General features: G+C 40.8%; 2 protein-coding genes across 3 annotated transcripts; one reads left to right on the plus strand and one right to left on the minus strand.

The window, feature by feature from the left end:
• Positions 1-298: 298 nt before the first annotated feature.
• On the plus strand, positions 299-6,130 carry tekt1 (tektin 1). The gene is made up of 7 exons (XM_061681911.1): positions 299-912; positions 985-1,150; positions 2,639-2,761; positions 2,841-2,987; positions 3,114-3,339; positions 5,407-5,603; positions 5,727-6,130. Exons 1-7 carry the CDS (start codon positions 747-749, stop codon positions 5,884-5,886), a joined length of 1,185 nt encoding a protein of 394 aa, XP_061537895.1. The 5' UTR covers positions 299-746; the 3' UTR covers positions 5,887-6,130.
• Positions 6,131-7,783: 1,653 nt separating this feature from the next.
• LOC133405268 (nucleolar protein dao-5-like) lies at positions 7,784-9,338 on the minus strand. Of its 2 annotated transcripts, none has more exons than XM_061682095.1 (4): positions 9,199-9,338; positions 8,851-8,961; positions 8,686-8,772; positions 7,784-8,539 (listed from the first exon to the last, which is right to left on the minus strand). In XM_061682095.1, exons 1-4 carry the CDS (start codon positions 9,236-9,238, stop codon positions 7,785-7,787), a joined length of 993 nt encoding a protein of 330 aa, XP_061538079.1. In that variant the 5' UTR covers positions 9,239-9,338; the 3' UTR covers position 7,784. The 2 variants fall into 2 exon arrangements, with proteins under 2 accessions (XP_061538079.1, XP_061538078.1); XM_061682094.1 differs by having other exon boundaries at positions 8,851-8,964.
• Positions 9,339-24,641: the final 15,303 nt, after the last annotated feature.

The following is a 24,641-nucleotide window of genomic DNA, read 5'->3' on the forward strand; positions in this document are numbered from 1 at the left end:
ACTTATTTTCCACCATAATTTGCTCATAAGTTCTTTACATTTCTCTCACTGTTCGACTATAAACAGTTACATCTGTTTAATTTGCATCTGTAAAATATTAGTTTTTATACTTTTTTTTCTTGAAATGCAATTCCCGGTAAATGCATTTTTTTCCCACAGTTAACAGTGTACCCGTCTTTGTCAATTATTTTATTGAACTGTCTGTATCAATTATTTGATTGAATCGTACACTAAAATACATTTTAAATTAAACAATGTTGCTTGAAACTACAAATATTCTTTTGATTAAAATGTAATTAATCAAGATTAAGAACATTTTTTTTGCAAAGCCTCTAATTAAATAGATTATTTTTTAATCGAGTCCCTCCCCTAATAAAACACAAGGAATACAATGTACATAGTGTACAGTACTGCTGTGCATTACTGTATGTTTAAGAGTGTATGAAGCGTTGATGGTATTGGGTAATAAAAGTGTGGGGAAGATTAATAAGAGTCTGGGGAGTTTCATACAGCTCTAAAATATGTATAAATAATTAAAAATATATATTAATAATTAAAAAAAAATGTGGTCCCTACTTTGCAGATTTCGCCATTTGTGGGGGTGAGCCAGAACCTAACCCTCGCGATAAACAAGGGATTACTGTGCTGAATAAATGCTGAAACATCTTGCCATCGAGGAAGCCATATTGTTTATTTACGTTTTGTTGTTGTTGATATAGTTAGTGACCTACTACCTTTGCTGAAGGATGTCTACGCGGGGAAAGAATACCCATCTGATCGGTGGATCAACTCTGGAGAGCATTGATGTCATACGGAACCACTCCAAGCTCTTCAGAGGACAATGCACGAGGCTGATCGAGGATTTCAGCAAATCTTGCCAGCGCCTGGAGGACGATGACAGCGAGAGGCTGGGTAAGCAGTACGGTACAACTCGATTAACTTGGCAAGACTATACACTCACAGGCGTTGCTTGGTGCCGCACAGATCATCGCGTCCGAGACATTCATTTTGTGAAGGAGGAGCTTGACCTGAAGTTGGAGGAGAACATTTTGGAGATAGAGCAGCTTATTGCACTGCAGAACAGAGTGATGAAAGCCATTGAGTCCTGCGAGGAGCCTCTCAGAGTCACTCTTCTCTGTATAGATGAGCGGTGAGTCAAATGAAACCTATATCATTCAACTTTAAAGGGGTCAAATTCAGGGAAATGGTCTGATGTATAGAATTTAGTTTGACGCCATCCCAAATATTTTGGTGTCATCAACTGGAAAACATGCAAAAATGTTTAGTAATCCCACAATATATATAGTTGATCTTCACACTGAAGTGGAATGACAAAAAAACATGTCTTGAATTTATGTCATTCAAATAAAGTTTGTGTTTAGAAATGACGTGGTTTTGCCTAAAAATGAAAAAATGAACCAAAATGATGAGCAAGTGTGCCAAGTGCTTTAACTTGATTTATTCTGGTTACTGTGAACCCCCATGCCCACCACAATCGGCGAAAGCCTGCGCTACGGTGAGACTGTGCAATTGAACAAACAAATTGCTTTGCCATATGCTTGACGCACATTTAAACTTATTCGGAAACGTTTCAAAGTATTTGTTTGTCTCACTTTCTCGCTAGCACAGTTCTCCAAATAAGATGCAAAGCGTGTTAGCTTTAAGCAGTTTATTTGTCCTGCCTCTTCATTTTGCCCTTAATTACACTGCGTCTCTTAACCTCAGTGCTGTCTGTATGTCGTGGCACAACATGGTGTTACACTGAACTCGATTCTAAAGTCAGACTTTGCTGCATACTGTAAAAACCCATTAAACCCGATCACTTAAATTGCACGAGGGAACCCATTTATTCCCATTATGCAAATTGGTGGTTAAGGGCTGTACAGTGAAGTAGTGGTTAGCACGTGTGCCTCACAGCTGAGAAGTTTTCGGGTTAGAATCTCAAGTTCATGGGCCTCTCTAAAGTTTGCAAGCTGTCCCCATGTTTTTCTAATTTTTTTTTATGAGCTACTCCATCATCCTCCCACATCCCCCAAAACAAGCATGTTAGGTTCATTGAAGACTAAATGATACATAGTCATAAATTTGAGTGTGAAGAGTTCTTAGTCTCGACTGTATGCGCCCTATGATGGACTGGCGACCAGTCCAGGGTGTACACCACCTCTCGCATTACAACAATGCAGAGCGGCTGGGCATGAATTGCCTCCAGAGTATCCGTTTTATTCCATTTTCTAAGTAACCTGAATTTGAAAGGATATATCTGTGTGGAGTTTGCATGTTCTTCCCGTGCCTGCGTGGGTTTTCTCCGGGCACTCCGGTTTCCTCCCACATCCCAAAAACATGCATAAATTGGAGACTCTAAATTGCCCGTAGGTGTGACTGTGAGTGCGAATGGTTGTATGTTTGTATGTGCCCTGCGATTGGCTGGCAACCAGTTCAGGGTGTACCCCACCTCCTGCCCGATGACAGCTGGGATAGGCTCCAGCACGCCCGCGACCCTAGTGGGGAGAAGCGGCTCAGGAATATCTTGTTTCTACAAATCCCCTTTATTTAGCCACATTTATAGACATAACATGATAATATCACAAACAGTCAGTTATAGTTGAGAAAAATGAAAGCACATGTCTGTGGAGTGCAGAAATAAACCCCCTGAGAAGGTGGATGATGAAGTGGGCAGGGAGCTGCTGAAGGAGGCTGACCTCACCAAAGGAGTTATGGCCCTCATGCAGCGTGTCGCGAAGCAGATCGCTGAGCAAATACGGTAAGGGAGCGCTTCGAAAAGAATTACAGTATGGTGTCAGCCCGTATTGATTCCTCAAATCATCCAATTTCTATTCCAGATTGAACCAATCAGCTAAATTCCAACTTGAACGGGATCTCAAGGAAAAATATGAGGCGCAACAGTTAGATACTTCTTGTGCCTTAATGACCCCACATTCCCTCATCGACACACAGCAAATTTCAAATGGCAAGACAGGTCCCCCTAGGTGAACGGCCGTGTTCTTGTTCATTCCCGCTGTATATGTTGAGAAGAATCGATCGATCGATCGCTCGACTGCCCGGGCGAGCGACCTGCCAATGTTGGAATAAAATGTCATCTTATCTTCTTTCAGTTTATCTGTGACACCCGCACAGTGGGGGAACCACTCTGATTTCAACATCGCTAAAGCGGAGCACGAGAAGAGAAACTCTGTGTCCCTGAGGGCCCTGGTAGAGTCTCTGCTGGCGCAGACTGCCGTTGATATGCAAAAACAGTTCGAGGCGACATCAGCAGCCTTTCAGTTCAATATCAAGCAGCTTAAGACTGTCAAAAGCCAGATGGAGGAACAACTCTCCAAGGCAGGGCAACATTTTATTTTCATATAAGTGAACAAGTGCACTGCATGTATTCCAAACTCTTGTCTTCCAATCGGGCTATTTATTTGAGAGAAGAGGGGTTATAGTGTCGTGATTTACAGAGCTGCCTTTCATGCATCTGGTCGAGGCTTGATACCTCTTTTATACAGCTGTCCGATGACTGACTGATGATCAGTCTAAGGTGCAACCCATGTGTGGCCCTGAACCCTGGCTTGCTTGTGAACCTGAACAGTATCTTTGTAGAAAATGAACCGATGGCTTGGAAAGCCCATATGTGATCAGTTGATCACATATGTGATCAGTTGATCACATATGGACATGAATAGTATTAAGGATTAGGATCTAATTGTAGGTGGCAGTTTAACCCTCAAAGGGCACTCTTTTGGGTGTGTGGGAAAAAGCTCAACATTTTAATTAACCCCCAGAAAATGATTGTAATACATTGCAACAAAAACATCCTTTTTATAATTCCGTCTATTCTTCTATACCGCTCACCCTGTCCAAGGCCATCTTACTTCAGGCGAAAGGGCAGATTACACCCTCGGCGCTGTTGCGCTTGCTAGTCAATAACAGGGCACATGTACAGACGGAGAAGCATTGACACCATCACTGAGTGGGAACTGAAACTACGTTGCCTGCATGCAAGTCAAGGAAGTGACTGTCAGTAAAGTTAGTTTTTCTGATTCTTTAATCATGATCTTTATACTAAGGATATATATCAAATACAGGTTCTCATTTCCATCAGTTACTATAGTTTGGTTCAGTTTGGGTATGCCATTATACCTACTCTATACCATGTAACCATTTTGCCACCCTGCATTGGGGGTACCAGGAAAGCTCCCTGCAGTCCGATTTGTTTATTGTATCGTGCGATTAATAGTTTGAAAGGGCTGAGGAAAAGGCTTTAAAGATCAACCGATGTCAAGAACCGCAGGAGAAAAGACCTCATTGTGAAGCTAACCACCTAGTAAGGAAGAGTGCTCGAGTGGAAAAAGGGCAGTTCATTCATGAGATTACAGAAGAAGCAGAAACTGAGCCAGGCAGAACAGCATGAAAAGGTTGTTTGTAATAACACAAACTCTGTTGGGAAAGCGCATCAACCTAAGCAAGTCAGTGAAGGAGAAGAATGGTCAAAAGTCATCGCAAATGAACTGAACAAAAAAGACCATGATGGGCAGAGCATTTTGAGGATATCCTTAATCGACCACCTCCACCAACTGTTCCCGACATAGCACCAGCAACCAAACAGCACAATTTGGACACCCATCCACCAACCAAAGGTGAAATCATCAAGACCAGCAAAACAATGAAGAACAGCAATGCTGGAGGTCCAGACGGCATCCCTTGTGAGACACACTCAGGGCAAATCCAACAGCATAAGGACAAATGTTTCAACTCCTCCTAAAAAATATCTGGGAGAAGGAAGAATTCCCAGAAGACCGAGAGAGTGTGACCACATAATTAAACTCCTTGAAAAGGGTGACCTGTCACTGTATGGAAATTGGCCAGAAATAATGCCCATATCTGTCCCCGGTAATGTCGTGACCAGAGTCACACTGGAGGGATGGAAAAAGCTCTTGACAAGAGGCTAAGACCTGAACGAGCAAGGTTCTTCCAGGACAGATCTTGCGCAGATCATATCGCCACCCTGCATATCACCATCAAGCAGTCGACTGAATGGCAGTCCTCACTATATATAATGTTTGTGGACTTTGACAAGGCCTTTGATAGTCTGGACAGAGATATCATCTGGAAGCTGATTTGCCGCTGTGGCATTCCACACAAATTGATCAACATTATCTTCTGTAAAAGGATTTTACCCGACAAGTCATCCACAATGGGGAGTTAACCAACCCCTTTGAGGTAAAAACTGGGGTTAGACAGTGTTGTTGTTGTCCATCAACTGTCTCCTAACTTATGAACCGATTAGCATCCTGCCAACACACCATAAGACAGATCATGGTTTATCATTATCATTCTGTGGTAAACAGCATACAGTTAAGATGGTGTTTGTGCACATTCTTATGACTGGCATATTGTCCACGCTAGGTCTTGTCCGAATTTACCAGCCAACAGAGAAACCGAGACGATCTCCTGGTGGCTGTCGCAGAGAATGAGCATTTCCTGAGTTTGGCTCAGGCGAGGCTGGATTTGCGTCAGCAGCGGCCCCGTAAAGAGCAATGCCACGATCCAGCGCAATCACAGCTCCTCGCAGAAGTGGACCAGCTTACTTGTCAAATTGCCAAGTACGTCCAGGCAGGACACACCCGTCACATGCGGGCACTTAAATGTGTTCGTTTTGCTTTTGATGCCATTATGTTCCTGATATAATTGCTGATTTGTTCACTCCTGATTTCCTCCGTTGTCAGGTTGCATGAGACAGTCGAGCAGTCAGAAGAGCAGCAGAGGGCGCTGGTTCGCTGCCAGCTGGAGCTGCAACATAACATTGAGGTCAAGGCCAGACTCCTCTACGTTGACGAGGTCATCTGCGGCCAACTCAGGAAGCCTATTGTCATACATAACTTCTGAACAGGCAGTCTCCTCTCAACACGTGTTATTCAACTTATTTATGAATGAATGAAGTTCTAAAATGTGGTCCATCAAAACATTTTCAACAAGTCATTTCTATAACTAAATAATCAATTCACTACCAACCCTCCCAGTTAACATGGACATTTGGATCCTAAGTCTGTCAATGGTAATGAATGAGTTAATGCTTCGTCTTGTGAAACTCTAGCTTGATACCTCTTTATAATAAACGGTTTATAAATGGTCTAGTAAGTGTTTATTAATACATTTCATAGCATGTAAGACTTAACCTGCTACAACTAAAAGCATCAAGACTCACTAGGTGCCAAGCACTAGGTGAGTCTAGTGCTTAGCAAATATTTTTGCCAAGCACTTTTTGCGCTCATAAGATCAGAAGAGTTTGATCTTTTAAAGAAATGAATCTGCACATATTGAAATACCATTTTTAATTGCTAATTAATGATTACTAAGTATTTTGAAGACTGTCAGTATTGGCCCATTTGCAAACTATAAACCCTTTGTGAGGGTACTCTTATTGTAAAGCGTCACCGCTAACCTTCCTTAGTTTTTCTGTAATACTAGTTGTCACTTTTTTTGTTAATCTATCACATTTGAACTTTTTCACCTTTTAAGTTGCGTCAACTTTTGGGAAAAACTTAACTTGATTGGTAACGGCAGTGAACTAACTAACTATTCGAGAATTCATTAGCCTAGAGATTCACTTACTGTATTTTCTCATGTATAATGCGCATTGTTTACCCCCAAAAATTGTCAAAAGTCAATAGTAGGCATTATTCATAGTTATAGGAGAAAATGAAAAAGACTTTGTTTATAAATGTATGCCGCCATCTAGAGGTTATGAAAAAGCTGCACACTTTCATTCCACTGTGCTACCGCCCCCTAGAGGTTATGAAAAAGTTGTACACTTTTATTCTAGTATGCCACCTAGAGGTTATGAAAAAGGTGTAGACTACTTTCACTCCAATATGACGGGTACATATGACTGCATATATGTACAATTGTGCTCATAAATTTACATACGCAGGCAGAATTTGTGAATTAAAAAAAATATACATTTTTTAAAATACGACTGATGACTGAACAACAACCATGATTAATTTATTTATGATTATGTTTTCTTTAATGATAATGCTTTTCTGAAATGCGTGACAGTTGAATTTCAATAAAATAAAATTAAATGTGTTTCGCCTGGTCCTTCATGTTTTCTTAAACGAGTTGTTTACATCTTACATATTTTGCCTGGGTAATCAAACATATGAGCACAACTGTGTTTTCTCATTTACTAAATAAAAGGAGGGCTGTGAATTTCAAAATAAGAGCAAGTAAATAAAAAGAAAGTATGTGTTCAAATAAAGTGCTAAACTTCACAATAATTCTTTGAAAAAACAAAATACAGATAAATTTTCGTTTTTATCATATAAGTAGAAGCAAAATTAGGCGTTGTAAAAATACATTATACATAGGTTGAAGGGTTTTCCAGAATTTTGAGGTCAATTTTGGGGGAGCGCATTATACACGAGAAATTACAATACTTTTTGCTCCCGTCCTGTGAATGTTTACATGTTATTTTTTATATCTATTTTTTTTACAACGATATTAGAACATAGAATTGTTGTGTGGTATAAGTTTGTGCGGCCTATTGTTTTATTATTTTATGACCAATTTATGCAGACATTTGAGAAATTCCAACAGGTCGCCATCCTTGTTCCTCCCACTTCAGGTGTCTGCTTTAGTTAGTTCGTACCTTTTATTTCACTTGAAGTGAGGGAACGTCAATCAACTGCTGCATTGACTGCAATCATAGTTTTTGCTCATTTCTACACCACAACACAAATTCAAGCTTTTTATTTATTTTTATTTTTTAAACATGCTTTAATTCAGTCAGATGAGGAGTCAGAGTCTGAGCTGCTTTCTGTTGCAGCAGTCTTTGCAGGAGTACCAGTTTTTGCAGGAGTTGCGGTTATTGCTAGAGCAACAGCGGCCAATGCAACACGTGTGACAAGTTTAGTTGTAAATGCCTTGGTTAATGCAGGTTTTTCATCACTCGATGAAGAGTCTGAATCTGAACTGCTTTTTCTTGCCGTCGCACCAAACGTTGTGGCAGGAGTTGCAGGCTTCGAAGCTGGGGTGGCTGTTTTACACATTGCTGGCTTTGCTTTCACCGATTCATCATCAGATGAGGAGTCAGAGTCTGAGCTGCTTTCTGCTGCAGCAGTCTTTGCAGGAGTTGCGTTTTTTGCTAGAGCAACTGCGGCCAATGCAACAGGTGTGGCAAGTTTAGTTGTAAATGCCTTGGTTAGTGCAGGTTCTTCATCGCCAGATGAAGAGTCTGAATCTGAACTGCTTTTTCCTGCCTTCGCAGAAACCTTTATGGCGGGAGTTGCAGGCTTAGAAGCTGGGGTGGTTGGTTTAGCCATTGCAGGCTTTGCTTTCACCGGTTCATCATCAGATGAGGAGTCAGAGTTGGAGCTGCTGTCTGTAGCAGTGGTGGCAGCGACCTTAGCAACAAGAATTGCAGCCTTTGCTGCAACTGGCTTGGCGTAAGATGGTGCTTGTGAAGCAGCAGATGGCGTTGATGGTGCAGCAGCTTTGGTAGCAGGCTTTGCCGGAGTTTCATCTTCTGAGCTGCTGTCTGAATGTATGACAAACTATTATTAAAAACAATGTACTCTATTGTACATGAACAGTTGTGAAAAAATACTCTTGTCTTCCTGACAGGTGAGCTCCACTACCAGGCCAAAAGTGTAAAGTAAGAAAGCTAAATTTGATGCCACTTGCCTGAGCTTGAGGAGTCTTGCGTTGCCACTTGAGCTGGTGTGACCTCAGCTGCAGGCTTTTTAGCCTTCTCTTCATCTGAGCTTGAATCTGAGAGGACTAGTTTAGTGTTGAACAACACAAGGAACAGGATTTAGCCAATGAGAGACAAGTTGCAATATTTGCTACCTGAGCTCTCAGAAGTGGACTCCTTTGCGGCAGACTTCTTCAAAGCAACTGGTGCAGTTGGAGCCGGAGCTCTCTGTATTGAAGCAGGAGGCGGGACTGCCCTGTATGCTGCTGCTGAGATAAAAGTTAAATGATCGAGCCAACTACACATACAAAAGCATAACGGCAAGAACCAAGTTAGTAAGATCTCAGTGTGAATTGAAAAAAGAAACTGTCACCACCATAAGACCTTTTGTCAATTGCTCAGAAAACTACCGCTATTATTCCGTCTATCTATTACACAATAAATCATATCATAAAATGCCAATAGTCCACACAACAAGCAATGAATCAATAGTTACCACATACCTGTGGCAATTCCAGTCTTCTGCACTTTATTGCTAATCATATCAGCAGTCTTCAGTCTTTTCTGTCTGGATGTTTACAGTATTTGTAAGAATAGTTAGCTCTTTCATCCTTTTCCCAACATGTCTTTTAGCTTTATATACTTTGCCTAACATGTCATATTAGTAAAAGTATTTGTGACATCATAAACACCTGAAATGTCATGGTGCCATCTCGTGCTCGTCATTTAAACGGAATAGTTGAAACTGTTATGAGTTTATTGGTTCACGTGCAGTGGGGTAGCCTGTGACATGATTTTAAAAATAAAAAATAAATCCATTTTGGGGTTTTCTTGCTGAAAGGCGCCTCATCTTCAGATGAGGAGTCCTTCCTGCTCAACTACTGCTCTGCAGCAACAGTTTTCAGGTGCTTGGCAAGAAAATAAATATAATCAGATAAATATAATCAGATGAAGAAGAAGAAGAACTGATCAATACTTTGAAATGCTGGCTTGTAGATACACATTTTAACATCTGGGTGAAAGAATAAAAACGTGACAACATAGGCTGGATTTGCACGAGAGGGTTAAAGAGATAATTTACTCACAAAAGAATTGAAATTGGGTATAGGCCTCTTTCAAATGTGGATATCTGTAAATGAAACTGAGCGTGGACTGACAAATCAAACACGCTGTCCTTGTGAAGGTGTACAAAACAATCTATGGGTGACACATGCACACCCTAACCTGCCTCTTGTAGATAAAAAAAAAAACAGACCCTTGATTAAGAGATATTACTTTACAATCGAAGCATAGACTATTACATATAGAGGTGCCTAGTCCCATATATTAGGAAAATTATTGCAGAAGGCATTCAGTGAAATAATAAAGTCTGTTCAGACAAAGAAATACAGTAACTTAATTTTATTTTTATTCCGTGTCACTGCTGCCCAAGCTGACAGTTGCATGCATTTTGTCAGCGGTAAAATGCATTAGAGGCTTCCACCTTTGGTTCCATTTGTTTTGAAGCCTCAATCTTTGGTTCTTGTGGTTTGGAGGCCTCTGCAAGCCATTCACTACTACTGTACACCAGAATGTGAACGTGCCAAATAGAGTGGCGTATTTGCCATTAAATTAGCAGCCTGGCATTCATTCGGGTGTGCAACTCGATGAGGGCTATTTTCTGACCTGATGTTTGAAGCTGATCTTTAAACTCAAGCGTTGGACTTCCTTTGTGAATTACATCATGTTTCAATTGGTAGTCCATTTTTAAAGATTTTTTTTTTTTTTTAGCGTTAGATATAAAATATTTTATGTATGGGTTTCATTTGGAGCAAAATTTAAGAATAAACAGACTGCAGCTGCACACTTGACTTGGGAATTGCAGCGAGCTAAATCTGTGTAGAAGAATGGCAGCAATGTTAACCTGTATGCCCACTTCACAGAAAGAGGTATAGTACTGTCTGCCTCACCTCGTGCTTTTTGGTTTTATGCCAACAGCAATAGCAAACCTAAATATGTAACACATAAATATTAAATACATGAGCCTGACAAGGGGAGATTAGAGTACCGGTACATATAAAAAGTGTCTGAAAACATTGTATTGGAGATGTGAAGAAGCCAGTAATAGGCACAAAGAGGCACACCCAACATACAGTGCCTGCAGCTTCTTTCTTAGTGATTCCTATTTAATAATCCACAAGTCCATCTATGTATTCTTTTCACCTACAATTCAAAATATCACATTCTTTTATGGTAAAATATCAGACGATTACTTATGGAAGTATTTGTTGAAGCGATTTTTAAAATGGATTTTGTAGTGCAATTTCAAACAGCCGATATTGAAAATGTCCACTTGTCAAGAGGGTGCAAATATTTTTCAAGATGTTTCCAAAGGCTTTGTCGAATAGGCTGCCTATCTGTCTAAAAGTAGCACACATAGCCAAAAACTATGTACAATGCAGTAAGTACGATTGGCCAGACAAATAATTGTTTAAAGGGAACAAAATGCAGCAAAAGATGATTCTTTCATGTGAAAAGTCATTCTTTCAAGTTTTCCTTGAACTGTTTTCTTCAGCATCACAATGCTTCTGGTATGCAACATAACAGAACTCGAAAAGTATCTGATGCATCACGTGGAAACACTCATAATGCTAACCACAATATTTCATATTTTTAAAGTCATAATTAACAATGTGATCATTCTTATCTAATGACTAGAAATGCATCATGGTTGAAGACCACAATGTATCTTAGCAGGTATGTGGATTTTGTTATGCATTCCATCTGGAAAATAAATTGTAGTTTTTCTACCTCGTGGTTAAGTTGATCAATTACTTCAACCCTTTAAAAGAAATTAAAACACACACACACACACATATATATATATATATATATATATATATATATATATATATATATAAACAAACCAAATTCCAATGAAGTCGGGAAATTGAGTTAAACATAAATAAAAACAGAATACAATGATTTGCAAATCATGTTCAACTTATATTTAATTTAATACACTACAAAGACAAGATATTTAATGTTCAAACTGATAAACTTTATTGTTTTTAGCAAATAATCATCAACTTAGAATTTTATGGCTGCAACGTTGTGGACGTCACACAATTGTTATATGTCTATACTATATTATACTTTGAAATGTCATTAGTGTTTGGGAGGAGCAATGCTGGACGGACCACAAAAATACATTACAATGTGTCAAAACTACAATGGTACAATAGTACAAACGTTTATTGCTGTACCTGTATGTGTATTTGTCTATCCCATCATATTATAGTAATAATAATAATAATATTGTGAAACTACACAAAATTGTTAGGAATCTCTGTCTCTTACAACAACAACAACATATAAAGGGTGAGAATCTTTTCATCTTGCCTTACCAAAATGTAACATGTTTAATGTTATGAAATCATGAAAGAATTTGAAAATTCCGAGTGAGGAATCAAAAGTGCGGCTCGAGTCCCACAAACACACTCAGGTTGTTGTTTATATGCACCAACAGAGGCCGCTGTTGTCCAACAAAAGCGATATACTGCAATGACAGCGACAAAACCATCTGAACAGTTTCCAAGCTTTTGCTGTAAATCAGTCAGGTACAAACGGTCAAATGGACGGCAATATGAGAAGAATATGTCCTCATTATTTTGGTCCAGTGACATTGCTGCATTATAATTTAACTATAGCTTATTAACACAGTGTATGCCTTTATGGATGAATCTGTAATAGAAACCCAATTCGAATGAAGTAGGGACATTGTGTTAAACATAAATAAAAACAGAATACAATGATTTGCAAATCATGTTCAACCTATATTTAATTTAATACACTGCAAAGACAATATATTTAATGTTCAAACTGATAAACTTGATTGGTTGTAGCAAATAATCATTAACTTAGAATTTTATGGCTGCAACACGTTCCAAAAAAGCTGGGACAGGTGGTAAAAAAAGACTGAGAAAGTTGAGGAATGCTCATCAAACACCTGTTTGGAACATCCCACAGGTGAACAGGCTAATTGGGAACAGGTGGGTGCCCTGATTGGGTATAAAAGGAGCTTCCCTGAATTGCTCAGTCATTCACAAGCAAAGATGGGGCGAGGTTCACCTCTTTGTGAACAAGTGCATGAGAAAACAGTTGAACAGTTTAAAGACGATGTTCCTCAATGTACAATTGCAAGGAATTTAAGGATTTCAACATCTACGGTCCATAATATCATCAAAAGGTTGAGAGAATCTGGAGAAATCACTGCATTTAAGCGGCAAGGCCGAAAACCAACATTGGATGCCCGTGACCTTCGATCCCTCAGGCGGCACTGCATCAAAAGTCGATATCAATGTGTAAAAGATATCACCACGTGGGCTCAGGAACACTTCAGAAAACCAATGTCAGTAAATACAGTTCGGCGCTACATCCGTAAGTGCAACTTAAAACTCTACTATGCAAAGAAAAGCCATTTATCAACAACACCCAGAAACCCCGCTGGCTTCTCTGGGCCCGAGCTCATCTAAGATGGACTGAAGCAAAGTGGAAAAGTGTTCTGTGGTCCGACGAGTCCACATTTCAAATTATTTTTGGAAATTGTGGACGTCGTGTCCTCCGAGCCAATGAGGAAGAGAACCATCCAGACTGTTATGGACATAAAGTTCAAAAGCCAGCATCTGTGATGGTATGGGGCTGTGTTAGTGCCAACTTACACATCTGTGAAGGCACCATTAATGCTGAAAGGCACATACAGGTTTTGGAGAAACATGCTGCCATCCAAGCAACATCTTTTTCATGGACGCCCGTGCTTATTTCAGCAAGACAATGCCAAAGCACAATCTGCACGTGTTACAACAACGTGGCTTCGTAGTAAAAGAGTGCGGGTGCTAGACTGGCCTGCCTGCAGTCCAGACCTGTCTCCCATTGAAAATGTGTGGCGCATTATGAAGTGCAAAATACAACAATGGAGACCCCGGACTGTTGAACAGCTGAAGCTGTACATCAAGCAAGAATGGTAAAGAATTCTACCTACAAAGCTTCAGCCATCAGTGTCCTCAGTTCCCAAACATTTAGTGAATGTTGTTAAACGAAAAGATGATGTAACACAGTGGTAAACATGACCTTGTCCCAGCTTTTTTTGCAACGTTGCAGCCACAAAATTCTAAGTTAATGATTATTTGCTAAAAACAATAAAGTTTATCAGTTTGAACATTAAATATCTTGTCTTTGTAGTGTATTCAATGTAATATAAGTTGAACATGATTTGCAAATCATTGTATTCTGTTTTTATTTATGTCTCACACAACGTCCCAACTTCATTGGAATTTCCGCACTTTTATTACTAACAACACACTCAAGTGCAACAGAGATGTGAGCTTTTGTTAGTTACACACTCCGTTACACTACTCACTAAAAACTAAGGCATTTGCAGAAATTTTCAGGATGAACCTACAATGCACTTTAACCTTTAGATGTGAACTTAATGTCTAACTGTTCAATGTTTCAGTGCGTTTTGAACGGCAAAATTCACAACAGGTCTTTGATCCATGAATCAACCAATACATATCCCAGTCAAATTAGATAATGATAATAATAATAATAATAATAATAATAATAATAATAAAGAGTCCTCTTCATCATACTGTTCACATTTTGACATCACGAGACCAAAATGACCAAAAAATAAATAAATAAAATAAAATAGATCAACAGTAAATCCTGCTCCAAGGTTTCAAACAGAATGTTCTCAGAGAGAAGTGGGCACCGAGCCTTTTTTGAGAGTGATCAGCAGGTTGCAATAGAGATAAAGAGAAACTGGAAGAGTCACTGAAAGACATTTGTTGGAAATGTATTGGTCGATTCATGGATTAAATACCAAGTGTGAATTTTGCACTTCAGCTCCTTGTTATAGAAATGCAAGTTGTGCAAAACAGACTGGAAGGTTGAACACTTCGACCTTCGTTCAAAAGTTTAGAGAAGGTCAAATCGAGTTCACTTGTCAAAGTTGTCGGACATTTTACCTTCATCCTGAAATTTCGGCAGAAAACTGCATACCCCTAAATTTTGTGAGTAGTATAATGTGAAATAGAAAAACTGCACCAGACAGTAGTAAAAAGTGGCTGGGCAGCCCATTGCTCATCTGTCTGTGTGTGACTTAAAACGAATGGGTGACATTTATTTGTTGTCTTTACATGTTGTAATTATTTATTATTTTAAAGTTTTGTCAGAAGAGCTGTGCAGCGGCAACCAACAAACTGAAGCCATTTAAGATTTAAGTTATAAATTGAACGTTGAACTGACAAAAAAAAAAGCATATATTGTATTTTGTTGTATAAAAAGCCTGTTTTTTCTGAAATATGTGAATACTGATTTCTTCCAATTGATTATTGGAAGGTATAAATTACACAAATTAGTAAGAATGGACTGCACCCACAGAAAAGTTATTAAAGCAATCAACAACCAAGGAAGTGAAAGTTTACTGATTAAATGCTTGAGACATTCGGATTTATCAAACAGGAGATCGCCACAAACAATGAAAGGAGAGATTTTTCCGCTGTTTACTTTGTAAGAATTAGAAGTTGGCCAAGTTGGACAAGCTGAGGTGCAGCAGCAACCAGGAGGTCATTTTATGGATGACACAAAATAAAAGCTTTTGGTCACGTTTGCTAAACACAAAAGTGATGTTGCCAAATGAAACTAGCTTCCATATTCCGATGTGGAAAAAGAACAAAAGGGTCAGAATTCTGCCACTTTTGAACAAGAAAGTCAATGTGCTGCCACCTTCGGTGTCATTACTTTTTTTGATTGAGTTTGTCTTCTGAGTTGGAAAATGTATGTTTTGTACATACCAAATATTACTTCTATTAGTTTATACAACCTTCACATGCTTTATTGTTCCATGTTGTGACTACTAGCTGTTTTCCGGCCATGCTGTGCGTACTAGTTGTTCCCAGACATGTTCTGACCACTAGCTGTTTTTCGATAAAGATAAGTTGAGTGCAGCTGGACAAAGCTGCTTTTCTTTTCTTTTCTGTCTCTCTCACTTCTGTATAACGGATTTTTTTCTTGGACTTCAGTGAGGGGTAACTTGTACCTTTTCCTCTCTTTGCAAAGAAAAGGTACGACTTGTACCTTTTCCTCTCTTTGCAAAGATTTTTCTTTTCTCCTTGTAATAAAAACCCACAAAGACAAGATTTCTTCCTGACTTATTCTGTCAGAAAAAGATTTCCCAAAGCACTTCATTTCAGAAAAAAGCAACCAAAAAAATAAACAATAAAACCAAACAAGAAAACCTGCAGTTGGATCACACAGGGCATATCAACAAATGCGATACTGCTGCTGACCTCCAGAGTTCTTTGTTAATTCTGAACGCAGGGTCTTCATTTTTGGAGAGGGAATTAGTGAACAAAACATTCATTGGTGTGTTGTTAGTAATAAAAGTGCGGAAATTCCAGTGAAGTTGGGACTTTGTGTTAAACATAAATAAAAACAGAATACAATGATTTGCAAATCATGTTCAACCGTTATTTAATTGAATACACTACAAAGGCAAGGTATTTAATGTCCAAACTGTTAAACTTGATTGTTTTTAGCAAATAATCATTAACTTAGAATTTTATGGCTGCAACACGTTCCAAAAAAGCTGGAACAGGTGGCAAAAAAGATTGAGAAAGTTGAGGAATGCTCATCAAACACCTGTTTGGAACATCCCACAGGTGAACAGGCTAATTGGGAACAGTTGGGTGCCATGATTGGGTATAAAAGGAGCTTCCCTGTATTGCTCAGTCACTCACAAGCAAAGATGGGGCGAGGTTCACCTCTTTGTGAACAAGTGTGTGAGAAAATAGTCGAACAGTTTAAGGACATCCATCCATCCACTTTCTGAGCCGCTTCTCCTCACTCGGGTCGCGGGCGTGCTGGAGCCTATCCCAGCTATCATCGGGCAGGAGGCGGGTTACACCCTGAACTGGTTGCCAGCCAATCGCAGGGCACATATAAACACACAACCATTCGCACTCACATTCACACTTATGGGCAATTTAGAGTCTCCAATTCATGCATGTTTTTGGGATGTGGGTGGAAACCGGAGTGCCCGGAGAAAACCCACACAGTCACGGGGAGAACATGCAAACTCCACACAGGCGGGGCCGCGGATTGAACCCCGGTCCTCAGAACTGTGAGGCTGACGCTCTAACCAGTTGGCCACCGTGCCGCCAGTTTAAGGACAATGTTCCTCAATGTACAATTGCAAGGAATTTAGGGATTTCATCTACGGTCCATAATATCATCAAAAGGTTCATAGAATCTGGAGAAATCACTGCATGTAAGCGGCAAGGCCGAAAACCAACATTGAATGCCCGTGACCTTTGATCCCTCAGGCGGCACTGCATAAAAAACTGACATCAATGTGTAAAGGATATCACCACATGGGCTCAGGAACACTTCGGAAAACCAATGTCAGTAAATACAGTTCGGCGCTACATCCCAAAGTGCAACTTGAAACTCTACAATGCGAAGCAAAAGCCATTTATCAAATACACCCAAAAACGCCACCGGCGTCTTTGGGCACAAGCTCATCTAAGATGGACTGATGCAAAGTGGAAAAGTGTTCTGTGTTCTGATGAGTCCACATTTCAAATTGTTTTTGGAAATTGAGGCCGTCGTGTCCTCCGGGCCAAAGAGGAAAAGAACCATCCGGACTGTTATGGACGCAAAGTTCAAAAGCTAGCATCTGTGATGGTATGGGGCTGTATTAGTGCCAATGGCATGGTAACCTACACATATGTGAAGGCACCATTAATGCTGAAAAGTACATACAGGTTTTGGAGAAACATATGCTGCCATCCAAGCAACGTCTTTTTCATGGACGCCCCTGCTTATTTCAGCAAGACAATGCCAAACCACATTCTGCACGCACGTGTTACAACAGCGTGGCTTCGTAGTAAAAGAGTGCGGGTACTAGACTGGCCTGCCTGCAGTCCAGACCTGTCTCCCATTGAAAATGTGTGGCTCATTATAAAGCGTAAAATACGACAACGGAGACCCCGGACTGTTGAACAGCTGAAGCTGTCCATCAAGCAAGAATGGGAAAGAATTCCACCTACAAAGCTTCAACAATTAGTGGCCTCAGTTCCCAAACGTTTATTGAAGGTTGTTCAAAGAATGGGTGATGTAACACAGTGGTAAACATGACCCTGTTCCAGCTTTTTTGGAACATGTTGCAGCCATAAAATTCCAAGTTAATTATTATTTACGAAAAGCAATAAAGTTTATCAGTTTGAACAATAAATATCTTGTCTTTGTAGTGTATTCAATTAAATATAGGTTGAACATGATTTACAAATCATTGTATTCTGTTTTTATTTATGTTTAACACAACGTCCCAACTTCATTGGAATTGGGGTTGTACTGTACGTGTACTATATATAAACATTTACAATACGTACACAAATACACAATACCATGATGTTATGTGCTTCTGGGTGGCAAAAGTTGAAGCCTTCTCAAAAGGCACCACCGTTTGACCAAGTTTTTTCCACTGATAGCAATGGCAATGGCCTGCTCATGCCACGCCCATGGCCCTTGAGCCCTGTTATGGGTTCTCTTAGCGACAGTCATGATGAGCTGGATATCCTTAATCACTCTGTCTGGCTGCTTTTTCTTGTGCAGTGTTTGTGCAACTCTTACGTATGTATGTTCAGCATTTTTAAGCGACACTCAGCATCCCTATTACCCAGGTTAAACAGTGGCGCGATATGGGTGACATCTGACCCATTTCTGTAAAGGCTTTTCAGCCAGCTGTGTGCACTGAACAAAGAAAACAAACGTGCCAAAGATGCAGTTTAATCAGCTTCTTCATGCACTTTATCAACAGCATTTACTGTATGTCAGGAAAATGTGGAAAAGCTTCACACTGAGGCTGCATTGTTGTGGAAATTCCGGTTTGTCTGTGTGAGATGAAGAAATGAAGTATCTGATTCAGACACGTGTCTTAAAGATTCTGTATTATCTTAGTACTAAGAGAAAAAAAGAATTCAAAGAGTGCATTTCGCCAAGCATCTCTCTCCCTCGTCTTCTTGCTTTCAGACTCACATCATAACAGTCGCTTTATTATACCTTTATTTGAGAGGGGGGAAGGAACCCCCCTCCCAAATACAAAGCAGAGGAAAAACATAGATTACACTCAGAATCCTAATAAATCAACCCACGAAGCATCTTGCTGTCTTGATGTTTTGCAGAGCATAGGAGACAGTTTTATTGTAGCTATCACCTCGCCTACTCCCCTCCGACGAAGGAGAAGTTGTGCTTATCACATTTCGAAGGACAGATGTTAGAAGGCTTCCATTTGTGATTTCAAATTGCAAAAACATCACATGGTAGTCTTGTTTGAGTAATTTTTCCATTAAATTTCTCTCCCTTGATCATTAATAATCAGCAACATAAAAAGTCAGAAAAAAATATAACATCTAACATAACACCGTTCACAGTTGAAGATACATCATCATAATGAGTTTCTTAGAAAAGCTGGATTCTGATATTAAGACAAACTATTTGTTAATAGAATTAGATCGTGCTCCATATTTGTTTTTCACCGCTCAGGGGTCGATTGTGCCCTGTAAGAATGGCCATGTCTTTGTTCACTCTTCAGTCACTCACCAATGACCAGGGTGAAATTCTGTGAAACAGACGACAGGTTTGATGTTTGAACAGCACAATGTCATCTGGTGGGCTTCTTTAGTTGAGATGAGTTGGTGACTTGGCACATCACATGTTAGAAAGGTGTTTATTTCGCCCCTTCCCTAACCGTCAGGTTTTGGTTGGTCGTGTCAGTTGGGCTTGGCACCTTCCTGCAGTGGATGGCATGGAGCCAAGTGATCCTTTCTCCAACCTTCACTGTGGTGTGTGGGTGGTCAGTGAAACCTGGAACGGGCCATGCGGTCCCTGTTGACCACAGTCGCCTGGTTGGAACTGGTGACGCATAACTGCTGCTAACTTCAGTTGGCGTCAGCTACCACTTTTCGGATTCTGACAAGTTTAAAAGATATTACCCCAATAGGGAAAAACAGTGTTCACACAATTTTGTGGAAGTGTCCTGGGTGCGAGATTCCCATGTTTGGACGAGCTTCAAACCAGATTTCAAAAGGAGATAGACTAGTCTGAGTTGACTTCCTCTGCCTCACGTACATTACATTAGTGCTAACGGCAGTGCTTTGTCCATGGTGTTTTTTTTCCCCCCTTTGAACATTGAGCACATTTTTGAGTGTGCCATTTTTAACTTTCCACAATGAGTTCTCAAGTTAATGCCCAAATAATGGCTAAGCTGACTTAGCCATTAACCTAGCTTGGATACTCCAACATGGGATAATTTCAGCGGTGGTGACAATGCTAGCAGTTTGTTTAGAAGCTGTAAATGCCTCGGCCCTTTTGAAACACATCTACTAAAACTAGATAGTACCTGTATTCCTTTCCTTCTGAGGGGTCAAGTTCAATAAAATCTATGATCACTAGGGTTAGGCATCGTTTGAATTTGAGCGATTCCAGTCCCGATTCCGGTTCCTCATTTCGATTCCGATTCTTTTAGGGGGCTGGGTCAAAAATGTTTGTATAGTTTAAATAAAGGGAGTCCAAATTATGAACATCCATTTTCTTAGAAGCCCGCAGCATAAACTAAAATGAACATTTGACTCGGGGTTCTTTATCACCAGTATCAATATCAAACCTATGAACTAAAAGGGAATGTGTGTGGAACTAACCCAATTGACTTAATATTCATTACCATAGTTAAGGCACACTTTTGTTTGGAAGGACATCTTCATGCGCGTTCTTCTTTTGCAGTGAGGAGGAGGACTGGCTGCTGGTGTGAGCTGTGTTGTCCTTCCTGTATTGTGAGTTGCACATGTAACACAGGTCTGTCAATTCTTTTGAGCATATGTAGAAAACCCAGCATGCACGAATAATTTCTAACATCAACATATGTTAACGTTCCATAGTGAGGAAAGAAATGTTTGGGTAGACAGATTATTGTTTGGCCAATATCAGACACCACTGGAGGGACTTTAAGTCAACAGATGCGGCACCATGTGAAATGTCAGGAGGTATAGCAAATAGAAGCTCGAAGCAGTGGTCTGATGGTCTGAGTGTTTAGCCGCAGCATCTGCTCTCGCATTTCCTTTTGACACTGGGTCTGAAGAGTGTGTGTAAGCTGCGCATGTGCACAGAGCAATGGCGAAAGGGAGCAATATATAGTAGCTTCTAAAAGGGCAGATGATGATGAGAAGATGGGCTTGCCATTTGATTTGAGGAAATCACGATGACACCACAGTGTCAAAATCATGCATAACACCGAATGCATACAGTACCTTGAGTCAATGTAAATGGGAACCGATTTGTCTGCTGCTAGTCTACACACCTCTGTGAGTACAATCAGTTCAACTGCCTGTACAGACATGGAGCCATCCACAAACAATACAAAGTCAGGATTTAACAAAGGTTTGTCAGGACGACGAGAGCACTGGAGATAATGTTCAGCCATGCAGTCATACGGTTTGGCATCCTTGGGAAGAGAAAGTAGATACTCAAGCAAGATGGTGGCCTGAGCTGTTGCAACAGCCCGAGCAGTCGCAGCAACCTGGTGCTTGTGAAGTTCCAACAAAGTTAGGAGTAGTTTTAACAGTTTGTTTTGCTTATTCGTGTGTTTTTACCTCTATTCTCTTGAGTGGAATAGCAGCAGCACATTTGCAGTACAACAGGTCTGACCTGCTTGCAGTTTGCGACAGCCATTCATTCGGCGAAGGCAACTTGGACTTCATTCGGCCGGCGAGCCGCAGAACAGCAGACCTCTCGTTCAAGATCGCCCTGCTGAAGTGTCGCCGAAAATGGCACCATCGAAAACATAAACCTAACCCTAATCCTAACCCGCCGGCTCGATCACTGTGTGATGGTAATAACAAAGAATTGGCTGGACTCTTTCACCCCAGACTCCGCCACTGAGCTAGCAGGGCACGCTAGCTTTGGAGCAGATCGAAGCACCGGATCTGGTAAAACACGTGGAGGAGGATTATGTGTGTGTATGTGAATATTAGATGGTGCACTAACGTCACAATTAAGACATTTGCTGCTGTCTGGACATCGGATCACGGATCATTCAGATCACCTCTCTGCCCTTGATCCCTGCTTATAAACCTAGAATCCGTAGACACAACCATCTATAAAAACAGTTCAAGTGTGGACTGAGGATGGCACAGCAGTCCCGGAGGACTATTTTGAAACGACAGACTAGGACATATTTGCAGATGAGACAGACCTGGAAACGCACACATCCGTTATGCGTTCCTACATCAACTTTGGACAGAGAGTGTGACCTCAACAAAGACCATCAAAGAAGTTCCAGAACCAGAAACTGAAGCAGCGAACCAGAAACACAAACAGCGAACAGAGGGACACTTTAACAGTGACAACACGAGGAACGTGGCAGGGGATTAAAGAACTCACTGTCATATCCTGTTTTTTTTTTTGCACCCCTGCTGGTTGTTTGTTCTTTTTTTAGTTTCTTGGAGGTGATTGGTGGGCGGAGTCTCTTACGTCGCACCTGCCAGGCATCATTAGTGGGGTATGTAGTCGCAGGGGAGGCAGGAGGAAGTTGGCGAATTATTGCTCTTTGCTAGTTGCCATTGCTATTTTTGTTACTATTACTCATATTTCTGTGTGCTTGTATTTCTCTGCCAGTACTTCTACTCCTGTGCTTTAGTAAGTACTACTGTGTTTTCTGTTCTACTTACTTTCTCTGCCTTGTGTTGGTGTTTGAGTTTGTGTTTTTTCTTCTATTATTGCAACTTCTTCCTGTGTCCACTTCGTCGACCTCTTTTAGTTTGTTCTTGCATTTTTTTTCTTTCCCCAAGTCGACCTTTTGTCACATTGCTTTTTGTTGTTAGCATTTTCATGCTTTATACATCTTTTGTGTAATAAATTCAACATTGTTTAATAAAATCAACATTGGAACCCACACCTATCTTGCCCCTCCAGAGGGGGACGAAGCCCCCATCCAGCTGCAGCAGCATCGCGTACAATCCACACTGTACAGAGTCAACGTCAGGAGAGCAGCAGGTCCAGACAGGGTGACAAGAAGAGTTCTTAAGGCATGTGCAGATCAGCTAGCAGAGGTTTTCATCACCATCATCAACCTCTCGCTACTGCAGTCTGTAGTCCCCACCTGCCGTAAATCAATCACCATTTTCCCAGTACGCAAGAAGAACACAGTGAGCTGCCTGAATTACTATTTCCCAGTTGTTCTAACACCCACAATCACTAAATGGCTGGTAAGACTCATCCTGTCTCACATATAGGACACTCTTCCTGATGACCTTGATCCCCATCAGTTTGCGTATAGGACAAACAGGTCAACAGAAGATGCACTCCACACAGCCCTGACACACCTGGGTAATGCTAACATCTATAGTATGTGAGGATTCTGTTTGGGGATTCCAGTTCTGCATTTAATACAGTTGAACCCCATAAACTGGTTACAAAAGTGATCAATCTGGGCATTGGCAGCTTACGATGTACCTGGATATTGGACTTCCTCAGCAACAGACTCCGGCATGTCAGGATGGGAAACAACACCTCTACTTTCATCCTGAACATGAGGACATCTCAGGGCTGTGTCCTCCGTCCCCCGCCTCTACTCCAATTCAACCCAACAACAACCTTGTCAAATTTGCTGATGATACCACCTTGTAGGACTGATCAAGGACAATGACAAGTCAGCCTACAGAGAGGAGGTCCAGCATCTCAGAGGTTGGTGTGAACTCAACAAACTGGAGCTAAATACAGCCAAGATAAAGGAGATGATCATGGACTTTCAGAAATCCAAGAGCACTGAGCACACCGACTTCTATATCGTGGAAGTAGAAAGGGCGGATAGCTTCAAGTTTCTCAGAGTCCAGATCTCGGGATACCTTACCTGGTCCACCAACATCTCCCATCAGGTAGGGGAAAGCATGTCAAAGACTGTACTTCCTCAGGAAACTACGCCAAGTCAAGCTCCCCAACACCTGCTGATAAAATACTACAGCTCCACCATGGAGAGCCTCCTGACCTACTGCTGCACAAGTTGGTTCAGCAGCTGTACTGCAAAAGACAGGAGAGACCTGCAACGGATGGTGAAAACATCAGAGTGGGTGATTGGATGTACACCACCCACCCTCAGGGACACCTACACGGGCAGATTACATCAGAAAGACAGATTAAGGACTGCATTCATCCAGGACACTTACTTTTGTACCACCTCCCTCTGGAAAAAATATTTTTGTAGAGAAATATGCTTCAGGCCAAAGACGGTCCCCATGTTTTTGGAGGAGGACTGTCATACAGTCTGAACATTCACCAAAGGTGTATGTGAATGGTTTGGTGGGATCAGGGTAGTGTTGCACCTGAATGAGTACAAGAAACGAAAGTTCATGAACTAGTTCATGTTTAGGACGAACATGAACTGAACTCTGTTTATTTCTGCCTGATGTACATTATTTAGAACGCGCCCATTCTGGCGTCTGTGAACAGTTTTTGAACGGCAGTTCAGTTTCATTCATGTTGACATTAGTGGTGGGCGGATCGATCCAAATAGCAATAGTATGGATACGAAGTCAGAATCGGTATCAGATCGACACAGCGTGATGAGATCGATACAGTAGTTTCAGTTTCACTCATCAAATCGACAGCCTGGTCGGCGGACTCACCACTTCTGAGCTTCTCAGCATGGCTAAGGCACACTTTGTTCTCCTTCCCCTCTTGTGTTTCAGTGATGTGCAATCATGTGATGCACACGGTACCCTTCTTCCTCTCTGGCATTGTACTTTAAAAATAATTGGTTTTACATTTTTTATATTTGTTGTGGAGTGATAAGTTTGAACAATATGTTTATATCAGGAAAAATTCCAGAAAAGAAGTGTAATAGAGGGAGAAT

The sequence above is a fragment of the Phycodurus eques genome, chromosome 7 (assembly GCF_024500275.1).
Source record: "Phycodurus eques isolate BA_2022a chromosome 7, UOR_Pequ_1.1, whole genome shotgun sequence".
In the NCBI taxonomy this organism is placed as follows: Eukaryota; Metazoa; Chordata; class Actinopteri; order Syngnathiformes; family Syngnathidae; genus Phycodurus; species Phycodurus eques.